Source organism: Protopterus annectens, chromosome 8.part0 (genome assembly GCF_019279795.1).
Source record: "Protopterus annectens isolate FY-2018-M chromosome 8.part0, PAN1.0, whole genome shotgun sequence".
NCBI classification, from domain to species: domain Eukaryota; kingdom Metazoa; phylum Chordata; order Ceratodontiformes; family Protopteridae; genus Protopterus; species Protopterus annectens.
This window is the reverse complement of record NC_056741.1, coordinates 1412539485-1412561924: the sequence shown is the minus strand read 5'-3', so window position 1 is coordinate 1412561924 and position 22440 is coordinate 1412539485. Positions and strand designations below refer to the sequence as shown.

The following is a 22440-nucleotide window of genomic DNA, read 5'->3' as shown; positions in this document are numbered from 1 at the left end:
TACTTCTATTAAAAAAAACTTCAGATTTGCAAGTGTAGTATGTTAATTTCCTGGGGCGCTGTACTCAACAACTGGCATTATAAGAGAAGAGTACAAGGATATTATGACCTCAATTTCCTTTGTCTGTCCCTTCATAATTGAATCATTTATTCAAGCCTTGGGTATCTATTAAGCAAATTTTCATCACATTATTCCAATGGATGGGGAAATTTATTACACTGTACATATGTCCACAAGTAGCTCAAACTTCCAAATAACCTAACAAAATCCATTATAATAGACACCCAGCTTTATGTTCCTTTTTTCAAAAAACATATTAGGGTCTACAGTTTCTAAATTAACCATAAAACAGCTGATTGTAGAACATTTTGCTGCCTGAAGTACAATTAACTGTTTTCCTCTGAACCCCACATTTACTACTAGAGCTTTGGTTACCTCTCAAGCCTTTTTAGAACAGATTCCCTAGATGATATCTATACAGCAACTATTTGGTTGTCACTAAATATTTTATAAAGTTATGTAAGTTGGGCACAATCATCAGGTACACATTTTCTTTTGCAGCCAGTACCATCAGGGGAATGTTTTAATGGGAACCTACTGAGAAGAGTAAGCTTGGATCTCTTGTGAAGAAAATGGAACTCCCAATACCAGATATGCAAAACTGCACTTACTTTAAATGACATATCTGTTTTGGCACATATGAAACGTATGTACTTACTTATTAGCAGTTTGCTCTCCATCACCATACTAACCCTCCCCCTTTAGTTCTGCAAGGCTTCAAGAGTGATGTATTCAATATGAATGTTACTCTGGTCATAGATTTACTTTATGCTATTTTCAGAGTAAAATAACGGAGATCTGGAGCAGATTCCTTATTTGTACAGCACTGTGGGTAAGGAGGAGGGATCAGGTAGCTTGGGAAAGTTTTGAATGTTGGGGTAGGTCCTGCCAACCATGAATAGAACTTACAAATCTATCATTACCCTAAACATGCAACTTTCATTTATATTACAGCCAAGAGCTTGTTCACATTCATTAAAGTTGAGAGAGTTTGGGCTGGGCGGTGGGGATAAGAAACCAATGTCTTTTCATCTCTCATTCATTTCTATACAAAGTACCTGGCAATAGAAAAAAATTTCCACTAAGGAAAGATTTTATGCCGGCAGTAACCAGCAAAGAACATGATTATACCCAGATATGTAACACGTAGCAAAATATATAAAAGAAATGGAGTGAAACAGGTAGTCTTCTTGAATTAAAAAGGAAATCAATATTTATTCATGAATGATTAACGCTTTCACTTGAGAGCTTCTTCAGATCAATATATATCAATATATTGATCTGAAGAAGCTCTCAAGCGAAAGAACTAATCATTCATGAATAAATATTTATTTCCTTTTTAATTCAAGAAGACTACCTGTTTCGCTCAGTTTCTTTTATATATTTTGCTACGTTTTATATTCTTTCACATTTTAGCAACGGAGCGTTTATTCAGCTGGCTGGCAGTGAACTTATTGTTTTTGATACCCAGATATGTGATGACAAAACTGCCAAATCACAATCAGTCTTTCCCAGTAATAGGGAGCATCATGGATGAATTTACAAAACTAGTCAACTATGCTGCAGACATCGCCCACCAGTATGATCCCATCAGCTAAACTGAATGATAGGCTAAAAATCAATCAAGTATACCAGTGTCTTAAGTACTTTTACACCCAATAATCAAAGTAGCCCTCTTTAGAATATCTTTAAGAGGTCTGAGCAGCAATGGTGAATGTATGTCTCTTACTCATAAAGGCATATGGTTACTCCATCATTGGTACTGCACCTTAAAAAAAGACTATAAAAAGCAGTGCAGCAGACAGTGTAAAGTACAGCTTCAGACAATTCCTAGACCTTTACTTACTTTTAGTTGGGATATGAAAAAAAAAAAGTCAGGAATTTCTTAATGGTGTTTCAAGTCTATAAACAGGGGCAGAGGAGTTATGCATCTACAATAATTCTACTTCTTGTTATGGTTCTTATACTGTATTCTGCCCTTTCAAAGGTCAGTTTAGTAGTGCCTTAAGAAAATAGTTTCGTTTTGTACTTGGTAGCTGCCTTCATAGGAGACAGCAGCATGTCATGCAGACAAAGAGAATAAAGTTATATCAATGTTGAAAAGGTTAAGTTTACACTGGGTCTTTAACCTGTTTTACTCCAGCAGAGCACCAGAAGACCACCACCTTTGGCTATTAGTAAGGCATAACATAAGAGAAACATACACAATATGATTATTTTTTTTAAACTGAAGGGTGTTTGTTTCTTGGGTGAAAATAAACCATCAGGCTCTATGAATGATAACGTCTAGCTAACAGGCTGCTTATTTGCTTAGTATAATATGCGCAGTGTCAACTTACTGCAGGTAGTTTCTCCTAAATCAATTTTAACAATGGAATGTCAGAGAAGGATAAATCAGTTGACAGCTGTAGAAACTTGGGAGTTTAGACTGCACCTTTGTTTTATGGTATTAGGTCCTTATGATGAAAGGAATATAAATGTAAAATATTAGCTAATTATTTTGTTAGACTTCATGGGTTGAGTTGGAAGATAGTGGGAAGGGCATATTTGCTGAATGGAGTGGGGAAGACTCAAACCTAGGTATTCTCTGTGTTACGGTCAGTAGTTGTTATTAGGCTTGTGGTCTAGGTGCCCTTGAGAAGCCAACTTATATAAACCAGTCTTACTGTGATATACTAGCCACCCTGACATTTTTCCTAAACAATGGTCTTACTGAATACAAGACTGGGTAGCACTCACCTCTGACTTGTACTAAAAATAACTTGGTTAAAAATGGCCTGTTTTAACATACAACACAATGTTTATCATCTAAATGAATCGAAACAGGTATGAGAGATGTAACAGTGATAATGTGCCAAAGGATTCATTGGGGAAAACAAATATTAGTTTTAAAAGCTCTTCAGACATAGTAAGACATTCAAAAATGAGGCATGAGATGATTTGCTAAACAAGTACAATGGCGTGTAATAAATAATGAGACAACTGAATGATGGTTTTAATGACGCATCAGACACTTAAAAAAGGAATGCTTTGAAGATATTTGTGGGTCTGCACAGCTGACATCTAAGTTCTCACTGCATGGGGGGGGGGTGAGGACGCTGCTTTGACTTTGCTATCAGAAAAAAAAGGAGTACACGCTACCTGCAGATGGTCAGAAAGGATTAATGAAACTAATTAATATTCTAAATACCAGTTATGAAAGTTTCACTTATGTAAAATAAAGTTAGGTACACATTTCTGACCAGTCTGTCCCCTTATCAACTCTTTAAAACAACTGTAACTATATTGGAGTTAAGTACATATTTTCAGGCTTGATTTACCTCTTTACATGATGTACCTATTTTTTTAGGATTGCATCCCCCCCTCCCCCCCCCCCCCCATAATTTTCTGAATTACACTGTCACACGTGATTATGAAGCTCTTCGGTACATGGGAAATCAGATTATATGACTAGTATGCTGATGGCACTACATTTAAGGAAAGAGGAATTGCATGCGACACATCTCTTTTCAGTATCAAAAATAAATGACTGTGTGGTACATCTAACATCTTCGACTAAAGGCTGCATATTTTACACTATGTTGTTGATAATATGTTTATTTTCTAACATTATTTTTTTCGCACTGTTTTTAGATTGTGTTTCTGAGTAGTACTCCACAATTCTCCTGGAAGTAAGAAAAGTGTTACGTGCAACTTGGTATTCAATTTTTATGTTAATTAGGTGTTCAGTTTTTGAGTTGGATATACCCATTTTTCAACAGCCTCGGTTATCTCTTTTCAACTTTTGTAGGTTGAGATGTATGAAAACAGCCCTTAAAGCATACATGGCAAAAAATAGGTTTGGAACTTCCATTTGTGCCAAACAAGAAATTAAAACTTCAAATCCGCAAGGATCAATTTCACTAAAGAGAACTTGTAGAGAAGTTCTGCATTGTACAAAACAGAAGCAGTTATGAATACACAACACACATTAGCCTGATTGCTATGGATGAAAACTAACTTTTGATACTTAACTACCACACCACTGAGATGTCACACAAATATTTTTGAGATACGACAAAACATTTTAGCAGTTTTCAGAGATGCAGGTTACATATACAAATATCTAATTAATTTGGATACCCTAGCTGATTATGAAAAAATGTCCACTCTCTAACATTTTATAGCATATACTGCATTTAAGACCATCTGTATGGCATTAGAGTAGGTATTTTCATAGTTTGCTACATCAGGCAGCCACACACATACTAGGGTTATGTGATGTGGTAGGTGTGACAAAGGCAAGTAACAGGCTGTACATGTGGCACCACTGCTGACTGAATTCCAGAATACACATTAACAAGGGTATCAATTTGCTGTGGCAGAAGTACTGCTAAACACTTTTGAAGGCCACATGTATGACATCTATATACTTAGCTATCCAGTGTGTATAACAGAAAGACAAGTTTTATGTTAAACAGCATCAGTACTGCAGTACTGTGGAGTGTGGTTCCAAGGTTAGCAATAGTTTGGTTTGTTGTCAAAATGTCTTGAAAAATAGGTACATCCAGCTAAAAAGCTAAACACCTGCTCTGCTTGTGACACCAACTAATGCATGTGGCATCATATGCAGTAGTGATAAAGAATAACTGCAACTTTCCCTAACTGCATTTGACATTTTGCTGCATAGTGGTGAGGAATAAGTGCTGTTATCAATGTGTAAAGGACCAATGGCGCACAGTGCAGGACAATACTGATTTCAGCATGCTGTGCGCACAGCATTAATGCTGGAGTGCTGCAGGGGCGTATGACATACACAATGAAGTTGTAGTGCTGGAGTTCACATGCACTAAATGGCCAACAACCAGAATGTATTACATTAAGAAAGGCCTACATTCACAATTCAAGTTCACCTGTGCTGTTTTTCTTTTTGCTGATTCAGTGTTTCACTTACAGAGTAAACTAGCTTTGAAAACAGCTTTGACTATTAGAGACCCAGTTATACTGTATATCCTGCATCTCCGTAAGTGTAACAGAATGATAAACACCAAAATCAGTGATCTAAGTCTTCTTCAGGAGCTACAGTATAACAGAGAGATGCATTCATTCTCAGTGCCTCCTCAGCCTCTAACAAAGTACCCTGCAGATTAAGCAGTGCTACATGCTTTCATCCTTCAAACAAAGCTTAGATGATTGGATGCGTACCCATAGATTCACTCCGGGTTTGACTGGCCTAGTCCTCCTACAGAAAGGACGTACAACCTGTGGGTGTGTACCGACAAGGTGTAAATGGTCACAAGACTCACCTGCCTTGAAATTCCTTTGGATCTATTACACAGATGTCAAACAGTCAAGTTTGCAACTTTGTTATGCCATTAAATTTCAATCTTAATCCAACAGTGAGCAACGTTTAGCATCATGACACAAAGAAATTATCCATTTACAGGGAAGCCTCATGTACAAGATCTTCAGGGTTAATGACATGTAGCTCTGAACTATCCTCAGTATCAAGAATAAGTCAGCTTGATAACAGGACAACCTCTTACACACAGTGTTAGGGCTACGCTACATCTGGCTCTGAACAAAACAGGATTATACAGCAGTATGACGTACATAGTTATTTAATGCATTTCGGTTGTCATATTGTACTGTGCTGTACTGTTTACAAAATAGTGCATCAGTAAGAACTCAACTTCTGATGCAAAATGGCTGATGCATATAAACCTGACTCAAAGATGATCAAAAACAGTATAGTCAAAAAAGTGGCAGTGTTGGCCAGATGACTGGGTCTAACATACCTGCATATACTCTCAGCCTCCAGTCTAATCTTAGTTCAGGTTGGGTTAAAAATAAATGATCATATTGTTGCACACATTTCTTAAACTCTAGAAGAAGCTTGTTTGTTTTTTTAGTTAAATTAAGGGCTAAAAAGTCCACTTTCCCCCACGCACACACACACACAAAAAATAAAATCTTTTAACATAAGAAATAAAAGGTCAAATAAATAAATCATGATTTTTTTTTTCAAAACATCTAAATACATTTTAGATAACCTACACCATAAGCTTTATACATCTGTTTTCTGCAATCCACTATAGAGCTCAGAAGTTCAGATACAAAAATATGGTTAAGAAAAACAAAACAGTGCTGAGGTGCAAAGGGTTAATTTTTCTCCCTGACAAGATACTGGAGATGCATGATTCCAAAGTAGTTCTCACATGAAGCATCAGTCTCACTTGAATTATCAGTTTTAATTCTGCTGATGAGAACAGCACGGCACTGTTCACCCCATCCACTTGTAACTCAGAATTCTCAATTAAAATGGAATCCAGAGGCTTGCCAATGCCGTTTTTCTCAAGTCACACCCATAATCCTGAGTAAAATGGCACAATTCATTAACTTTTATCTGTAAAAAGAAAGAAAACACAGAGATGAGATAAAAACATAACACAAACCACTACGTAACTACAGATGGCAAAGCAATTAGTTGCTTTCAAATACTCACTTTCCTAGTCTGACAGACTGTTTCAGATTGCTTTGACCTGTACAATGTTTTCCTACACAAAATGCAGAAGAATTGCAAGCAATGTACTCTGCAGTTTTGTGAAGTTTTGCAAAGTAAAAAGAATACTTACTGTGACATGACATCTTTGAAGAGTGGCCGGTGTAACAGTAAATGTATGAATAAACCTCTGTCACCCTCTGGATTGCCAAATGAATGTAATCTCATTCAAAGTATTATCAGTAGTACTTCATTACTTATAAAGTCCTGAGAAGTGCCTGTACCATCATTATTTAAAACCTTACACACAGCCATGATAGTGGTGGTGCAGCGGTTAGCGTTGTCTCCTCAGAGCAAGAGATTCTCCCATTTGATTCTCGGCTGGAGCGCCTTCTGTGTGGACTCTGAATGTCCTCCCCGCGGTCAAGTGACATCTACAAACAAGCAGGTAGGTGCATGCGTGACTGGGAGTGCCTTCTTTGAAGGTTGGGCTGGTAACTCGGCACCGTAAAAATCCACTGCCAATCTTTAGCGGACTGGAGTTCTGCTGCGGCGACCCCTAACCGGGAAAATCCGAAAGACTGAAAGGAAATACACAGCTACGATAGCCTGCATTCCACAGAGAACATTTGTAAGTGTGGGAGGTACTTGTACGTAGCCAGCATTCCACAAAACATTTGTAGATATGTGAGGTACTTATACATAGCCATCAGTGCACAAACCCTTTTTTACACATGTAAGGTACTTCACATGGCCAGCATTGCTTACAGTTTTCTGTTCTTCAAGCCCCTTTAATCTCCAGACTGGCAAAACACTGCCCTTAAAAAAAAACTAAACAATGCTTACCATTATACTAAAACAACAAGCAACTGTGAAGTAAATCCAGTATTATGCAATGACTGGCCACTAACATTCCAAAACAAGCACGTTGATTGGTCAGCCCAACCAGAGTATCCATTGCAAATCGAGCATATACCAATGGAAAAAAGTCCAGTCGCTCGGACTTTCTTCCATTAATATAAGCTATTAAAATTTTACTTTTCCTTAATTTTTTTTTAAATAAACTTACAAAAATTGGAGACTTAATACAAATACAAGGATAACTAAGTACATTATACAAAACTAGAAAAAACTTTCCTGATTATCCTTATATTTTCTTTTTCCCGTTCATCTGAAATCTCTGGATTTCATTGTTTTAAGTAAAAACAAAAGAAAACAAATTAAAAAAAAGGGAACAGAGGTTTTCCTTTCTCCGTTGCTTCCTTTACATAGCAATGATGTACTGCATAAGCGTGGGAATGCAAGTCCCACACGCATGCTCAGTACATTAGGAAAAAGTGGAAGATCACTAGGGCACCGTTATACAAGGACATTAAGTGACATTTTTCTTAAATAATGCCATTGTATAACAGCAATAATCCACGGCTGGGTGTGGGTAATGCTGGATTTACCCACACACAGCCGTGGGTTATTGCTATAACATTTAATAAATAACTATGTAAAATTATTCATGGAAAAAGAGGGAGAGTAGCCTTAACTGTTACAATGAACTCTTCTTAAAGATCTAACATTATGGTAAGAAGCCCTGTACTTAACTCTACTGTCCTCTTTGAAGAGGGTCAACTTAATCACAAATCATAACATTTATGTAGGTTCCTAAGCAGTAGTACCATATGTATTAAAAGAAGATAGACAGTAACAGGATCCCTTATAATAAGGCCACGCCAAAGCTTGTCCTGCTCAAAGACTGTATGTCTATCTTGTCTGGTGTGCACTGTACACCATGTGGCATGTTCTAAAATAATGCATAAACAATTTTGAAATATGCCGCAGATGTTGTTGTCCTAAGGAAATGTGTTCTTATTGTGCCCTTGTAAGGGTTTATTACAACAAAAGGTAGTGCAATGTGACAATCATTTAGAAAAAGATTGCTTATTAACAGGTAGACCTTGCACTTTCTTGAACAAAACAGAGTTAATCTGATTTCTAGAGTACTTTACTTCTCCTAGTACATCATCTTGTCATTTGTCTGCATCCAGCAGATGCAGTGCTCTCCATTAATCTGATAGACTGCAGAAAGGACTGGCAGTTGACTAGACTGATTAAGAAAGACTGTGATTATCCTTAACCAAGAAAAAAGAGGTTAGTATCAAGTGACTACTTCATTATGTGAAACCAACAGCTACTACACTTTCCCAGAGCTTCTGTAGCCTGTCTTACTGATATGGGCATCTTGAGACTATACAAGAATTGTCTCATGCTTTCTGATGACCACCTATTTCTCAAATGCACAACAGTGTGTGAGAGATGTACATATATAACAGCACTGGACATTAAAATCACACACATACACACACACACACACACACACACAGATTTCTGTATCATCAGCTGTACACCACATACATCTCACCATGCCCATCACACTACACATAATCCTTCACATGCTGATGTCATAAAGATTAACTTACCTAAACCCAAAGTACCTCCAAAACGCAACATGGGCACAAAGCATTCTCTGCAACACTGTGCACATATTAACCTTGCATAGTGGTAGGAGTCCCAGAGTCAAATATGATAAGCCTGTAAGGCAGGCATCCAGTAAACCAAACATTCTGATTATGATGAGCAAGGAAAGAGTGATGGTTACTTGTCTGTCTGTTAACAGGATCCAGCAGGTCACGCATGCACTAAAGTCCTTGAAAATACAGTTGTGTAAGAACTTAACTATAACAGTTGATGTCCTACAGATCACTGGTGCAGCATTCCAAACTGTTTGGGTATCCCACCAAATAACCTGGACATCTGCCTGGGGTATCAATGCTAAAACCTTCCATACAGCCATATGTCTGATGTATGACCTAAGCCCATAAGCAGAAGGGTATGCAAGCAGATGTATGAGTGTGAAAACCTCAGATTATCTCAAAGCCTGGAGACCTGAAGACACCTGAGGATAGAAGACTGGTAAAGCTCACCTATAAAAGGAGAAGGCAGAGAATGGCTCTCCCTTGGTCCAACAGAAGTAGGGAAACCTAATTACAGAGAAATAAGGGTGATAAAGAGGTGTGAAGAATACTTCAGCAGTGATCAGCAGGACACCTATTACTATAGTGAGTTGTTACTCAACTGTACTATGCCCTTCCTTAAATCACTACTGCAATATTGCAAAGTGTTGGGTGATTTCCAAGGCTTATTGAGTAATGACTGTGAAAAGATCAGTCACAAGACAGCTATCAATTAATCCAGGGAAGACTGACCTGACAAAGGAGCCTCTGGAACTAGAGAAAGAATCTACTCTATAGTGTTTTGTAAAGGTATGCACTGGAGGCCAAGTTGATGCTTCTAGGATGACTCTTGAGTCAATGTCTTTGTAAATGGCTGCAAAAGAGATCACTGCTCTAGATCAATGTGCTTTAGCCATTCACAGGGTTATAGGAAGTTACTAGGGTACTGGCCCTGAGGCCCTTATAAGCTTAGACAAGAGTTTAGCCCATGTTTAGACAAGTCAGCACCCAAAGCCACTGTCCAGCAGGGACACAGGTGGAATCCCAGGGGTGTATTTTCTTTTTCCCATCCAGCTATCCAGGTTGTGCTTGAAAAGGGATAATGAGGTACTCTGCTTGACGTGAAGAGGCAGTCTATTCCACAGATAGGGGAGTCTCTGGGACATAAATCTGTCCCACCACCAAGTCCTATTGATGTCACAGACCAGGTTGAGGTTGCGTGTGTGGGTTATTTGAGTGGAGCTTGACTTGCAGATATGACATCAAGGTGGAGTCTGAGATTGCTTTGTATGGCAGACAGAGGTCACCTCTGAGAAGTCTGTATGAAACTGAGTACAGGGACAGGGCTTTTAGCCTATATATGTAGGGTAGATGTTTGAAGCCCTGGATTCTTCTGGTGTGGAATCTCTCTGGTCTCTCTGGCTGCTGCATGTGCTTTGCGAGATACATGCCAAAGGGGGCGCTATACTCAACAACTGACCTTATAAGAGAAGAATACAAGGATATTATGACCTCCTTGTCCCTGGGTGAGACACCCTTACTTATAAAGTGGGCCATGTAGAAAGCTTTCCGTACAATGAAAGCAACATTTTGGTCATAAGTCAGGTTGCTATCAACCCGGGTGCCCAAATCCCTCACGACTGATTGCTTGCTTAAGACATTGTTATTAATGTGATATGTAGGGACGTCTCTCCCCAAAGGGGATGATGACTATTCATTTTTTTTGGCATTCAGTTTGAGACCATGTTTCTGGCACCAGTCATTTGTTTGAGACCATGTTTCTGGCACCAGTCATTTGTTTGGGTGAGACCCTCTTGGAGGACATCCACATCACTTGGGGAAATAATGACTGTGCCCAGCTTGTAGTCATCTGCAAACCTTGTCAGCCATAGCCCACTGGTTTTGGCCTGCACCTCAGAGAAGTATATCCCGAATAACAGATGCCCCAAGACAGATCACTGGGGTACACTGCTCATTACAGGTCTACTGCTCAAGGTGGCTTCCCATATTTTGATTAGGTGGGTTCTATCAGTGAGCCAGTTTGCTACCCCATCTGATAACATATGGATTGATGCCTAGTTGAGAGAGTTTATCTATTATGCCCGAGTGGGGAACAGTGTCGAAGGCTTTGGCCAGGTCAAGGTAGGCAGTGTGCACGGTCTTCCTTTCATCCATGGGTTTGGTAACTTTCACAAAGAAGTCGACCAGAATTAACAGACATGACACCTCCCCTTGACAAAGCTAAACTGTGTGGGGTTGAGTGTTTGGAGGGTGCCAATGTCCCTGTTAATGAGGTCCATGATAATCAATTCCAAGGCCTTGCAGATCAGGCTAGTTAGGCTGATAGGTATCTAATTTCTTGGATCGGTGGATGCTCCACCTTTATGTACAGGGAGGAAAGTGGCTGTCCTCCACTATGCTGGGACAAAGCCAGTACTCAGGCTTTGGTCGAACAGGGTGTCTAACTGTGCTGCAAGTTCATGCCTGAGTTCATGTAGGATGCAGCCTGAGGTGTTATCGGGGTCCCATGGAGGCTGTATTTTTTTTTTACCTTTGAGAGGGCGGTGATGACCTGTTCCCTAGAGATAAGGGGAGGGGGGCAGGTACTGGGGATGTCCTGATTTATTGATGTTGGGACAGAGGGGTGAAGCTTTTTCTGAATCTGCCAGCCATTAGGTTGGATACATCTAGAGCATTTGTATATATGGTGTCCTTGACCACCAGTTCTGAACAGATCTGGGTGCTTCCTTTCAGATTGCGGACATATGTGAAGAAGGCCTTATGAGCGTTTCTAGTAGATGTGGCCAATTTGGACTCAAAGTTGGCTTTAGAATATTTCACTAGTGCTCTTATTTGCTTGTTTAGGCTAAGGAGAGATAGCAATTCCAATTGGGCACCTGTTCCTTTTTGGTCCTGGACAGCAATTTTTTTCCTTTTGTTATATAGTTTATTTATTGCAGATGTCCACCAGACAGGTTTACTCTTCCTTGCACAGGATGATTTTGTCCTGTCAGGTATTCCTGATTCCATGCATCTCTATATATGCTTGTATAGTACTTTGGTGTTGATTTGGACATCAGTGCCAGTTCCTACAGTGGGAGGGGGCTGTGAAGCTGTTTATACCACCCCTCAAGAGGTTGTAATCAGCTTTCGAGGAGTTTTTTTTGTTTCACCCAAGATAGAGAGGGGTCGGGGAGATGCTGACTTCAAAAGTGACCGCTTTATGGTCAGATCTTACCAGGGAGGATGGTACTATAGTAGAGGTGCTGCAGTGGTTAGTAATATTGGTTAATACCAAGTCCAAGACACTATCACCTCTTGTGGGGGCATCAACTAGCTGTTCCAAGGCATTTACATTGATAAAAATCATGGAATCTCTGGGCATTTGGGTTCTGGCATGAGCAGTTTCTCCAATCTATGGCTGGGTAGTTAAAGTCACCCAGGATCAGGGTAAAGAGTTGAATCTTGATAGAAAAACACAATTTAAACAGTAGTTTCCTGAAAGAAAACAAACTGGTCCATCTTCTTTAATGACTTGGTCTTGTCCAAGTTAAAACTGAGCTGACAGTGTACATCCAAGGAATGTAGGATTCTCTCTCTCTATTGTTTTGGGATTCAGGGAAAAAAGCAGCAGACACTGGTGACCTGAATGAGGGGCAGCTCATTGACCACTTTAGGCATAAACGAGAGGTTGGCCATCAGTTGTCCTTATGAAAGATAAGGAAGGGAAGGGATGCCATCACTGCTTGGAGCTCAGAAAATCTTCTAGCTAAAGTAAGGGCTACTAGTAGTATTGTTTTCCAGTAGCTGCTTGTTCAAAAAGGGAGGTAGAGTGCGCGTTTCAAGGAAAAAAAAGCCAAGGTTCCAAGGAAGAGGAAAAGCTTTCCTAGGAGGTTTTAAGTGAAGGAAGCCTGTAAGACACTGTTTTAAATCCAGCCTGGAAAGAAGAGGGGGTCTAGAAGTATGCATGCAGAAATGGTGGATAAGTATGCCTTGATCGTGGAGTAGGCAAGATCAGTTTAAGTAGCTTACACAAATAGGAGAGGACAGTGGGTCCTGTTCTCTAGCATGACACCAGACAAAAATATTTTCCATTTGGATATATAACACTTTCTAGTGGTAGGTTTCCTTGCCTCCTGAAGAAAGTACAGTTGTGTACACTTACCATAAATGTAGATGTTCGAGTGTATTCCCTGTTGCAGTCATTACACTTGGGTAATCCTGATGGCAGGTTGCCCTCAGTCGGCCTGAATTCCAAAGTCCTGGGTCCTGCGTCGGCTGCTGTCGCCCCTTCCCTGATGTCAAGTCATCAGGGGTATAAAAGATGCGGCAAACGCCATTTTCTTTAGTTTTTCTTGCCCCAGATGTCAGGTGCCCCCTAAAAGGGTAGCCAAAATTTATATATATATATATATATATATATATATATATATATATATATATATAAATACATGCACCAATATAAACGTTACCTTCCTCTACAAGCAAATACACCACATAGGTTGTATAAATCAGAAAAGGAAAGATAGGTTCCATCAGAAGAAAAAGGGGAAGGTGGGTGGGTAACCTGGACTGCAACAGTGAATACACTCGAACATCTACATTTATGGTAAGTGTACACAACTGTACTATGTTCTTTGTGTTTCACTGTTGCAGTCATTACATTTGGGTACAGTCCCAAAGCTATGGATGGGAGGCTGGAGCTAAACAGCATTAGCAGCGGCTATGAGGCCCTGCAGAACTGCAGTGGCAAAGCCTGCCCTGGATTTAGAGTACAGTGGTAGATGATAGTGCTTTGTAAAGGTGTGCACTGAACTCCAAGTAGCAGCCTCTACTGTCCTTAGTTGGTACTCCCCTGAAAAAAGCTGCTGAAGTGGCTGCAGTTCTGGATGAATGTGGCCTAATGCCCTTAGGCACTGGCTTGCCATGGTGTAAGTAGCAGAAATAAATGCAGTGGCCTATCCACTTTGAAATAGTCTGCTTTGAGATAGCCTTTCCTTATGATCCTGCAGCATATGCCACTAGTAATTGCTCTATCCTTCTGAAAACTTTAGTTCTGTCCAAGTAGAATCTAAACTGTCTGTGTACGTCCAAAGAATGCAGAATTCTCTCCCCCTTGTTCTGTGGATTTGGATAAAAAGTTGGCAGGTGAATAGTTTGGTTAAGAGCCACAATGGACACCACCTTAGACATAAATGTTGGGTTTGTCCTCAGAGAGACCTTGTCTGGATAAAAGGTTCCACAGCCATGAGTGCCTGTAGCTCCGAAACTCGTCTTGCAGAAGTTATTGCTAGGAGCAGACTTGTTTTCCAAGATAAAAACTTTATATCAGCAGTAGAAGCTGGCTCAAAAGGAGGCAGGGTGAGTTTTTCCAAGACATAGTTGAGGTCCCATGCAGGCATTGGTGATCTCCTTGGAGGCCTTACATTTTTGGCTCCTCTGAGGTACTGTTTTAATAAGGGATGAGAAAAGATTGGTGGCTCTGTATTGTAATGAGCTGAAATGGCAGAGGCATGAATTTTAATAGATGAAAAAGACAGGCCTTTGTCCAGCATCTCAGTTAAGTATTGCAAAATCTGAGGAATATTTGGCACAGCTGTATCAGTTCCTTGTGCCTGGTTCCAAGCAAAGAATCTCTTCCATTTTCCAGCATAAGATTTTCTAGTACTAGGCCTTCTGGCCTCCAAAATGACATCCATCACAGCCTTACTGAGACTGTATGACTACATTATCCGCCATGCTGCGAAGTTTAAAGTCCTGAGTTGGCTGTGCAGGATCTGATTGTTTTGCTAGGACAGTTGATGAGGTATTTGAGGTGAGGTCCAAGCTGGGCATTGAGACAAGGTCTTTAGGATTGGAAACCAGTACTGGCGGGGCTAGTCTGGGGCAATCAGTATAATTTTTGCCTTCTCCTGTCTGACCTTTAGGAGTACCTTGGGGAGGAGAGGCAGTGGGGGAAAGGCATATACTGATAGGTTTTTCCAGCGGGTGTCCACTTTCCATACTTGTCTGTGATAAGTCCTTGTGCAGAATCTTTTTGGTAGTTGTGAGGGGAAGCAAACAGATCTATGTCCGGGCATCCCCATTTCTTTATCATGCTGAAGACTTGTAGATCCAGCTGCCACTCGTGGGGATCCATAAGGTTTCTGCTTAGTTCGTCTGCCAGAGTATTTTTCTTTCCTGGCAGGAAATGCGCCTGCAGATGTACTTGGTAAGTTAATGCTGTGTCCCACAAAGTCACGGCTAGTCTGCAAAGGGGGTAAGAATGTGTTCCCCCCTGCTTGTTTATATACCACATGACCGTGGTGTTGTCTGTCTTTATCAGTAGTTGTCCTAGATGAAGTAGGTCCTTGATGGCTGTCAGGGCATTCTGAACAGCTAGCATCTCTTTTTGATGGATATGTAGATGCATTTGGGTAGAGGACCTTGTGCCCTGAATGCATCTTCCTGCCATGTAGGCCCCCCAGGCATAATCTGATGCGTCCGTTGTTAGTGTCTGCTTGGCTGGGGGTAATGTGAATGGCTGTCCCTTGTTTTGGTGACAAGCCTTTGCCCACCATCGAAACTCCTGTTGTAGGCAGGGAATGAGAGTAATCATTGTTTCCAGGCTGTGGCAATGTTGAGTCCAAACACTTTTTAGGTGCCATTGAAGTTTCCTCATATGCAGTCTTGCATATGGAATTAGTAGGATGCGTGATGCCATGAAGCCCAAAAATGCAGAAGTTTTCTTGCAGATAACAGGGCCTTTGTGGCCGCCAACATTTTGAATTAGGTAGTCAGTTGCCTTTGTTTGTCTGGCGTGAGATAAGCCATCTGGGCAGTTGTATTTAAGCTTGCACCCAGGAATATTATCTCTTGAGGAGGGTACTAGTTTTGATTTCTTTTCGTTGACTGTGTACCCTAGGGCATGTTAGAAGTCTTTTCACAAATGCCAGATGCTGCAGAAGAATGTCCTTGTTCTCTGCTTGAATTAGACAGTCGCCCAGGTAAGGATATATTTGTATTCCTCTTTGTCTGCAGAATGCAATTACTGGTGCCAGGCACTTTGTAAAGACCCTGGGCGCAGTAGATAAGCCAAAGGGCAGTGCAGAGAATTGGTAATGCATTGAGCCAGCCTTGAATCTGAGGTATCTTCTGCATAATTGTCTGATTGGGACATGCAGGTATGCCTCTTTTAGGTCTAGAGTCACCAGCCAAGCATTCTTGCCCAGCATGGGCAGAAGCTGCTGCAAAGTCATCATCTTGAATTTTGGTATATCCAGGAATGTGTTCAGAATAGATCCAGTATTGGTCTCCAGGTCTTGTCCTTTCTGGGTACCATGAAAAGTCTTGAGTAAAATCCTTGTCCCTGCCCTTGCTCTGGTACTTGCTGAATAGCCCCAATGTCCATGAGGGATGAGACTTGTTTTTGTGCCTCTGCCCACTGATTTTTTGGCAGATCTGGCCAGCCGTTTGCCTTTGGCAGGGTATGGAAATGGAACCTGTACCCTTGTGACACGATATTTAGAACCACTTGTCCTGGGTTATAATGTGCCAATTTTGAGAAAAAAGTGCTAATTTTCTCCTTAAGGGTGCTGCCAGCAGATAAGTGCTTGGTGCTGGCAGGGGGAAGTCATTGGGACTGTTTTTTGTATGGTTGTGATTTGTCTTCTCCAACTTTGGAGGTAGAAGCACCCCATTGCTTCAACCTGCAGGAAACTTGCGCCTGGGATCTGCCTCTAGGGCATCTGGATCTGCCCCTTTGAGGTCTGACACAGGAAAGGACCAATTCTTTGTAGGCCAGTGTCTGCTAAACCTAGGTGGTTGTACTTGTAAAAAATCTTTGACAGTTTGCATAGATTTAGCTTTGTCCTCCATTTTCTTTAACACCTCCTCTGCCTTAACACCAAAGTATCATGCTGTAAAGGTGCATCTAATAATTTAACCTTGACATGATCAGGCAGATTTTGTTCCTTTAACCAAGCATACCTTCTAATTACAGAACCGGTAACTGCGGCCCTGCAGGAGGCCTCCAAAGATTCAAAACCACATTGCAAAGTATGCTTTTCCAACTTGTTCAGCTGCATGCAATAAATCCTGCATTTCCTTGTTTTTCTGCACATTCAGAGTTTAATAACATTTTCTGTTTAAGCAATGCCATGCATGACATGTTGCTGATATTTAAGCAAATGAAATGGACAGTTTAAGGCCCTTATAGCCAAGGTAGCAGATGTGTAAACCTTTTTTCCCCATTTATCCAGTGCCCTAGAATCTCTGTCAGTGGGGGTAGGGTTTTTTGCAGCAGAAGCCTTAACTCCTTTGGGACCCTGTGAAATAGTTTCTGGGTCTGCAGCAAGGTTTTTAAAAAGGAATTTATGAGAGTCAGGCACCCTGCAATATCTGTCAGGCTTAACAGGAGCTGGAGGTAAGGAGTCAGGGGTGAGACTAGACTCTGAAAACACATAATCTATAATATCTAACACTGGTGGAATGGCTAGTGGCCTGTGTTGGGGTAGTAAAAGGAAATCCCTGAGCCTCTTTTTAGATTCTGAAAAATCTTGGCTCTCCCAGTGGAAATGCTCCCTCATGGTATGCAAGGTTTCCCCAAAAGAATAGTCCTCTGGAGGAGAAGCTGAAGGTATGGATTCTTCAGCATCAGAATTCTCATAGGGGGGAAGAGAATATTCCTGATCAGAAGAGGAATCAGAAGAAACAGAAACCTGATCTGAAGATTCATAGTCAGTCTCTTGCCTAGGCCTCTTATCAGGAGGGGGATGGAAACCCCTGATCAAGGTAATTAAGTCTTCGGCCATTTTGAGCATCTGTTTTTTGGGCATAAAGGCCTGTCCACGTGGCTCTTGAGTTTGTTTCTTTGCTTTAGAAGGTGATTTAGTCTTTGCCTTTGAAGCTGTGGTTGGTTTAATGTAAAGATGTTTAGGTCTGAATACACCCTCAGAAAGCGGGGCCTGCTCAGAGGCTCCGGACCCATCTGAAGGAATAGTATTTGAGGCTCCAATACCTTGAGTTTCCAGTGGCATGGCCGACTCCACGTGGGAGTCGGTAGAGGCCTGCGACTCTAAAGTAGCGGGCGTCAAGGGCTGTGAAAGTACCTCACTGAGTACCGGCGACTGGCTTAGGAGAAGCTTCGTCGTCGGTTTTGGGCCTCGGTTGTCTATCTCTCGCCTTTTCTTTGCTTTTTTTGTGAACTCCGGTAGTTGGATGGCTATCCAATGACATTTCTGGATAATTAAACCGGCGTCCAAAATAGTTTAAAGCAAAATCATTCCGACGCTTAATAGTGCATTGGTTAAATCTAGCACAAAACCGGCAATCAGCAACGTTGTGATCAGGGCCTAGGCAAGGAATACAGTAAGAATGAAAGTCCTTATGAGGAATTTGCTTTCCATAAGAAATACAATTATTTACTTTTTCTGATATTGGTCTGGAGCAAGAAAAAAGTTTCCCCAATGGGGTACTTAGCTTTATTGAAGACTTCGGATCTGAAACTCGAACACGAAAATCTCAGGAGTCAGCCGACCGGCACTTGCGAACTGCTTCTGTTTCAGGCACCGCGCGGCAAGAAAGACTAAAGAAAATGGCATCAGCTGCATCTTTTATACCCCTGACGACCTGACTTCAGGGAAGGGGCAACAGCAGCTGACGCAGGACCCAGGACTTTGGAATTCAGGCCGACTGAGGGCAACCTGCCAGCAGGATTACCCAAATGTAATGACTGCAACAGTGAAACACGAAGAACATCCTGTAGCACATCCTCAAAAAAGTTATGTCTGAAAGGGGTCAGAATCCTATTACCCATAATGTCTAGGAGGATAGAGAAAGGGGAGCCAATGTTGCCTTGGCCAAAAGGGGGGGGTGAGAATCAGGAGCAGTGGAAGTAGAATCAATGGCATCCAGAAAAGCCTCCAAGATAGAATGTACTGGTGCAGGTGTGCCTACCTCTAGCATGTTGTGATACGTTTTCTGTACATGAGAAATTTGTCTAGCGTCCAATTCAAAATGTGTCATTCTGTTAGATATGGTTTCTCCAAAGGAAACTTTCTCTACAAGAGAATCAGGAGATGAGTCCTCATCATCAGAGGTCACTTGACCTGGGGAATATATCAGAGAACATGGGCTAAACTCTTGCCTCGGCTTATAAGGGCCTCAGGGCCAATAGTTTAGTAACCTCCTATGGTGAGTATAACAAAAATATAATGGCCTTATACAAACATTTAGAAATAGTCTGCTTTGACACAGATTGTTCCTCCTCCTTAGGTTCACAAAAAATGAATAACTGATCTTAAGATCTGAAAGATTTATATCAAGCCAGTACCTGAGTTGTCTGTGGACATCCAAGGTATGAAGCATCTTTCTCCCTCATTTTTAGTTTCAGGAAGAAAATGGGTAGGTGGATAATTTGGCTTACAGTAAACTTGGATATCACTTTAGGCATAAAAGGAGGATTAGTTCTCAAAGAAACCCTGTCCCTATGGAAAATGAGATAGGGTTGCTTCACCTTAACAGCTTGCAACTCAGATACCCTTCTTGCAAAGGTCACAGCAATCAGTAAAACTGCTTTAATTGATAAGAACTTCAAGTCAGCCAGCTTAACTAGTTCAAATGGAGGAAGTATTAGCTTCTCTAACATAAAATGAAGACCCCCAAGGAGGTGCAATAGTTTTCTTGGAAGCCTATTATGTAAAACCCACTTCCAGAACATTTTGACATGATTGAAAGAGTGGATCCATGGTGGGTACACATGCTTAACTGTCCAATAAAGGAACCCTGTTAGAGGAATAAGAAAGGCCACAGGACATTAACCCATAAATATTGTAAAATCAGAGAAAAACTAGCCCTGAATGAGAGTTGGTTATGTTGCTGGCACCAACTAGAAAACCTTTTTCATTTGCTAATGTATGATTTTGTAGTAGCAGGCTTTCTTGTTTCCATTAGTACCTGCTGCACACCCTCAGTAAACAAGTGCCTCATAAGGAATTAAGACCCTATTATTCAGGCAGTCAGTTGAAGATGACTGATGTCAGGGCACCCCTGTTTTTGTATGACTAAATCCAGTTTGTGACGAAGCTCATGGTAACTGCCACTGGCCATTTACAAAAGAAGGGAAAAAGTACAGTTGTGTTCACTTACCATAAATGCAGATATTCGAGTGGATTCACTGTTGCAGTCATCACCCGTGGGTTATCCCTGCTGTGATAGCCCTCAGTCGGCCTGAATACCAGAGTCAATGGTTTTGTGCGCCAGCTGTTGTTGCCAGTAGTCTGACGTTAGGGCTTCAGTGCTATAAAGCAAGACAGCCGACATTATTACATCTGTTTTTCTTGCCCTAACCCGTCAGAAGCCCAAGGGAAAAGAGGTGGTCCTGGTAGCTAAAAGCTCCCTAGAGAAGCTTATGTTCCCCTAGGGGAAGATGTTGATGGAGGGAGGGAAACCAAGACTGCAACAGTGAATACACTCAAACATCTACATTTATGGTAAGTGTACACAACTGTACTATGTTCTTCGTATTTCACTGTTGCAGACATCACCTGCGGGAGGATTCCCAAAGCAGAGGAAAGGGGTGGAAGGATAGGTTGAGTCGTAGGTATGGGTTAGGAGGCCCTGCAGAATTGCAGAGGTAAATCCTGCCTTAGACTTAGAAAAGAGGGGTATGTGGTAATGTTTTGTAAAGGTATGGACAGAGGTCCAGGTGGCCACTTCCAAGATGTCCCTGGTGGGTACTCCTCTGAGGAAGGCAGTGGAAGTGGAGGTTGCCCTAGTGGAGTGGGTACGGATAGACATAGGGATGGGTTTCCCATGTAGTCTGTAGCAAAAATCAATACAGGGTGAAATCCATTTGGAAATGGTTTGTTTGTAGATGGGTTCCCCCTCTGTCCCTGGGACAAAGCTTACAAGTAGTTGGTCCATTTTTCTGAATGGCTTAGTACAGTCCAGATAGTATCCGAGTTGCCTGTATATGTCTAGTGAGTGCAGGATTCTTTCCCCCTTGCTTTGAGGGTTGGGAAAGAAGGTGGGAAGGTGTATGGTCAACATCAGATACCACCTTGGGCATAAAGGAGGGGTTAGTCCTCAGGGAGACTCTGTACAGAAAATGATGAAGGGCTCAACAGCCATGAGAGCTTGAAGTTCCAAGACCCTTCTGGCTGATGTGATAGCTGCTAGGAAGGCAGTCTTCCATGAGAGGTATTTCAAATCTGTAGAAGCAGTAGGTTCGAAAGGAGGTATGGTTCGTTTTTCCTAACACATAATTCAGGTCCCAGGGTGGTGCGGGAGGCCTTCTGGGAGGCCTGATATTAGAAGCCCCTCTGAGGAATTACCTAATCAAAGGATGAGAGAAGGGGTAGGTTTGAATCATAATGGGCTGAAATGGCTGAGGCATGAATTTTAATAGAGAAGAAAGAGAGGCCACTATTGAGCAACTCTGCTAGGTAATCCAGGATGAGAGGGATGGAAGGTTGGGGAGGTACTGAAACCCTTTGATTGTTTCCAGGAACAGAATCTTTTCCATTTTCCTGCATATGATTTTCTTGTGCTGGGCCATCTGGCCTCTGTGATGATGTTCATGACCTGTTTGCTTAACGGGGACTCCTTGTTAGTTTTTAGTGTACAAGCCATGCTGAAAGACCGAGAGTCTGTTGGTCTGGGTGCAGTACCTTCCCCCCCGTCCTGGGTCAAGAGGTCTGACATCAGTGGAAGCAGCTTTGGGGTCTGTAAGGTCAAGATGCATAACAGGGGGTACACACCAATGCTGTCTGGGCCAATCTGGAGCAATGAGGATGGCCCTTGGTCTCTCCTCTCTTATTTTGATTAGAACCTTGGGAATAAGGGGCAGAGGAGGGAATGCATATACAAAGAGAGAGTTTAGGGGAAGGTCAAGGCATCCACCTTCCACACTAGGAGGTGGAACTCCCTGGTGCAAAACCTCTGCAGCTGGTGGTTGAGATGCGAAGCAGAGAGATCCATTTCTGGGGTCCCCCACTCCTGAGTGATTTGCAGAAAGATTTCTCTGTGGAGCTGCCATTTGTGAGGGTCCAGTAAGTTTCTGCTTAGGTGGTTTGCCAGGGTGTTGTTGACCCCTGGTAGGTATTGGGCAATTAGGTGCAGCCCCATGGAGGTGGCTGTAAGCCGGAGACTCAGGGCTAACCTGCACAGGGGGTAAGATTGGGTACTTCCCTCTGCTTGTTGATGTACCACATCACTGTGGTGTCTGTTTTTATAAGGAGGACCCCTGGTCTGAGATGGGGTTGGAAGGAAGTCAGCCTTTTGTACTACCATCATTTCCTTCTGCTTGATGTGCAAGTGAAGTTGCTGGGCATTCCAAAGGCATTGGGTACACCTGCCTGCTAGGTGAGCGCCCCAAGCAATGTCTGAGGTGTTGGTGGTAATGGTCTGGCCGGA

At 41.7% G+C, this 22440-nt stretch overlaps 1 protein-coding gene across 2 annotated transcripts in view; it reads right to left on the bottom strand.

Moving 5' to 3' along the window:
* Nucleotides 1-5644: 5644 nt before the first annotated feature.
* Nucleotides 5645-22440, bottom strand: part of ARHGEF12 (Rho guanine nucleotide exchange factor 12) — a 3716336-nt gene continuing 3699540 nt past the window's right edge. For both annotated transcript variants that reach the window (XM_044081016.1, XM_044081015.1), the window contains one exon: nt 5645-6445. In XM_044081016.1, the coding sequence (XP_043936951.1) occupies nt 6435-6445 (11 nt within the window). In that variant the 3' untranslated portion in view covers nt 5645-6434. The remainder of the gene's footprint in view (nt 6446-22440) is intronic.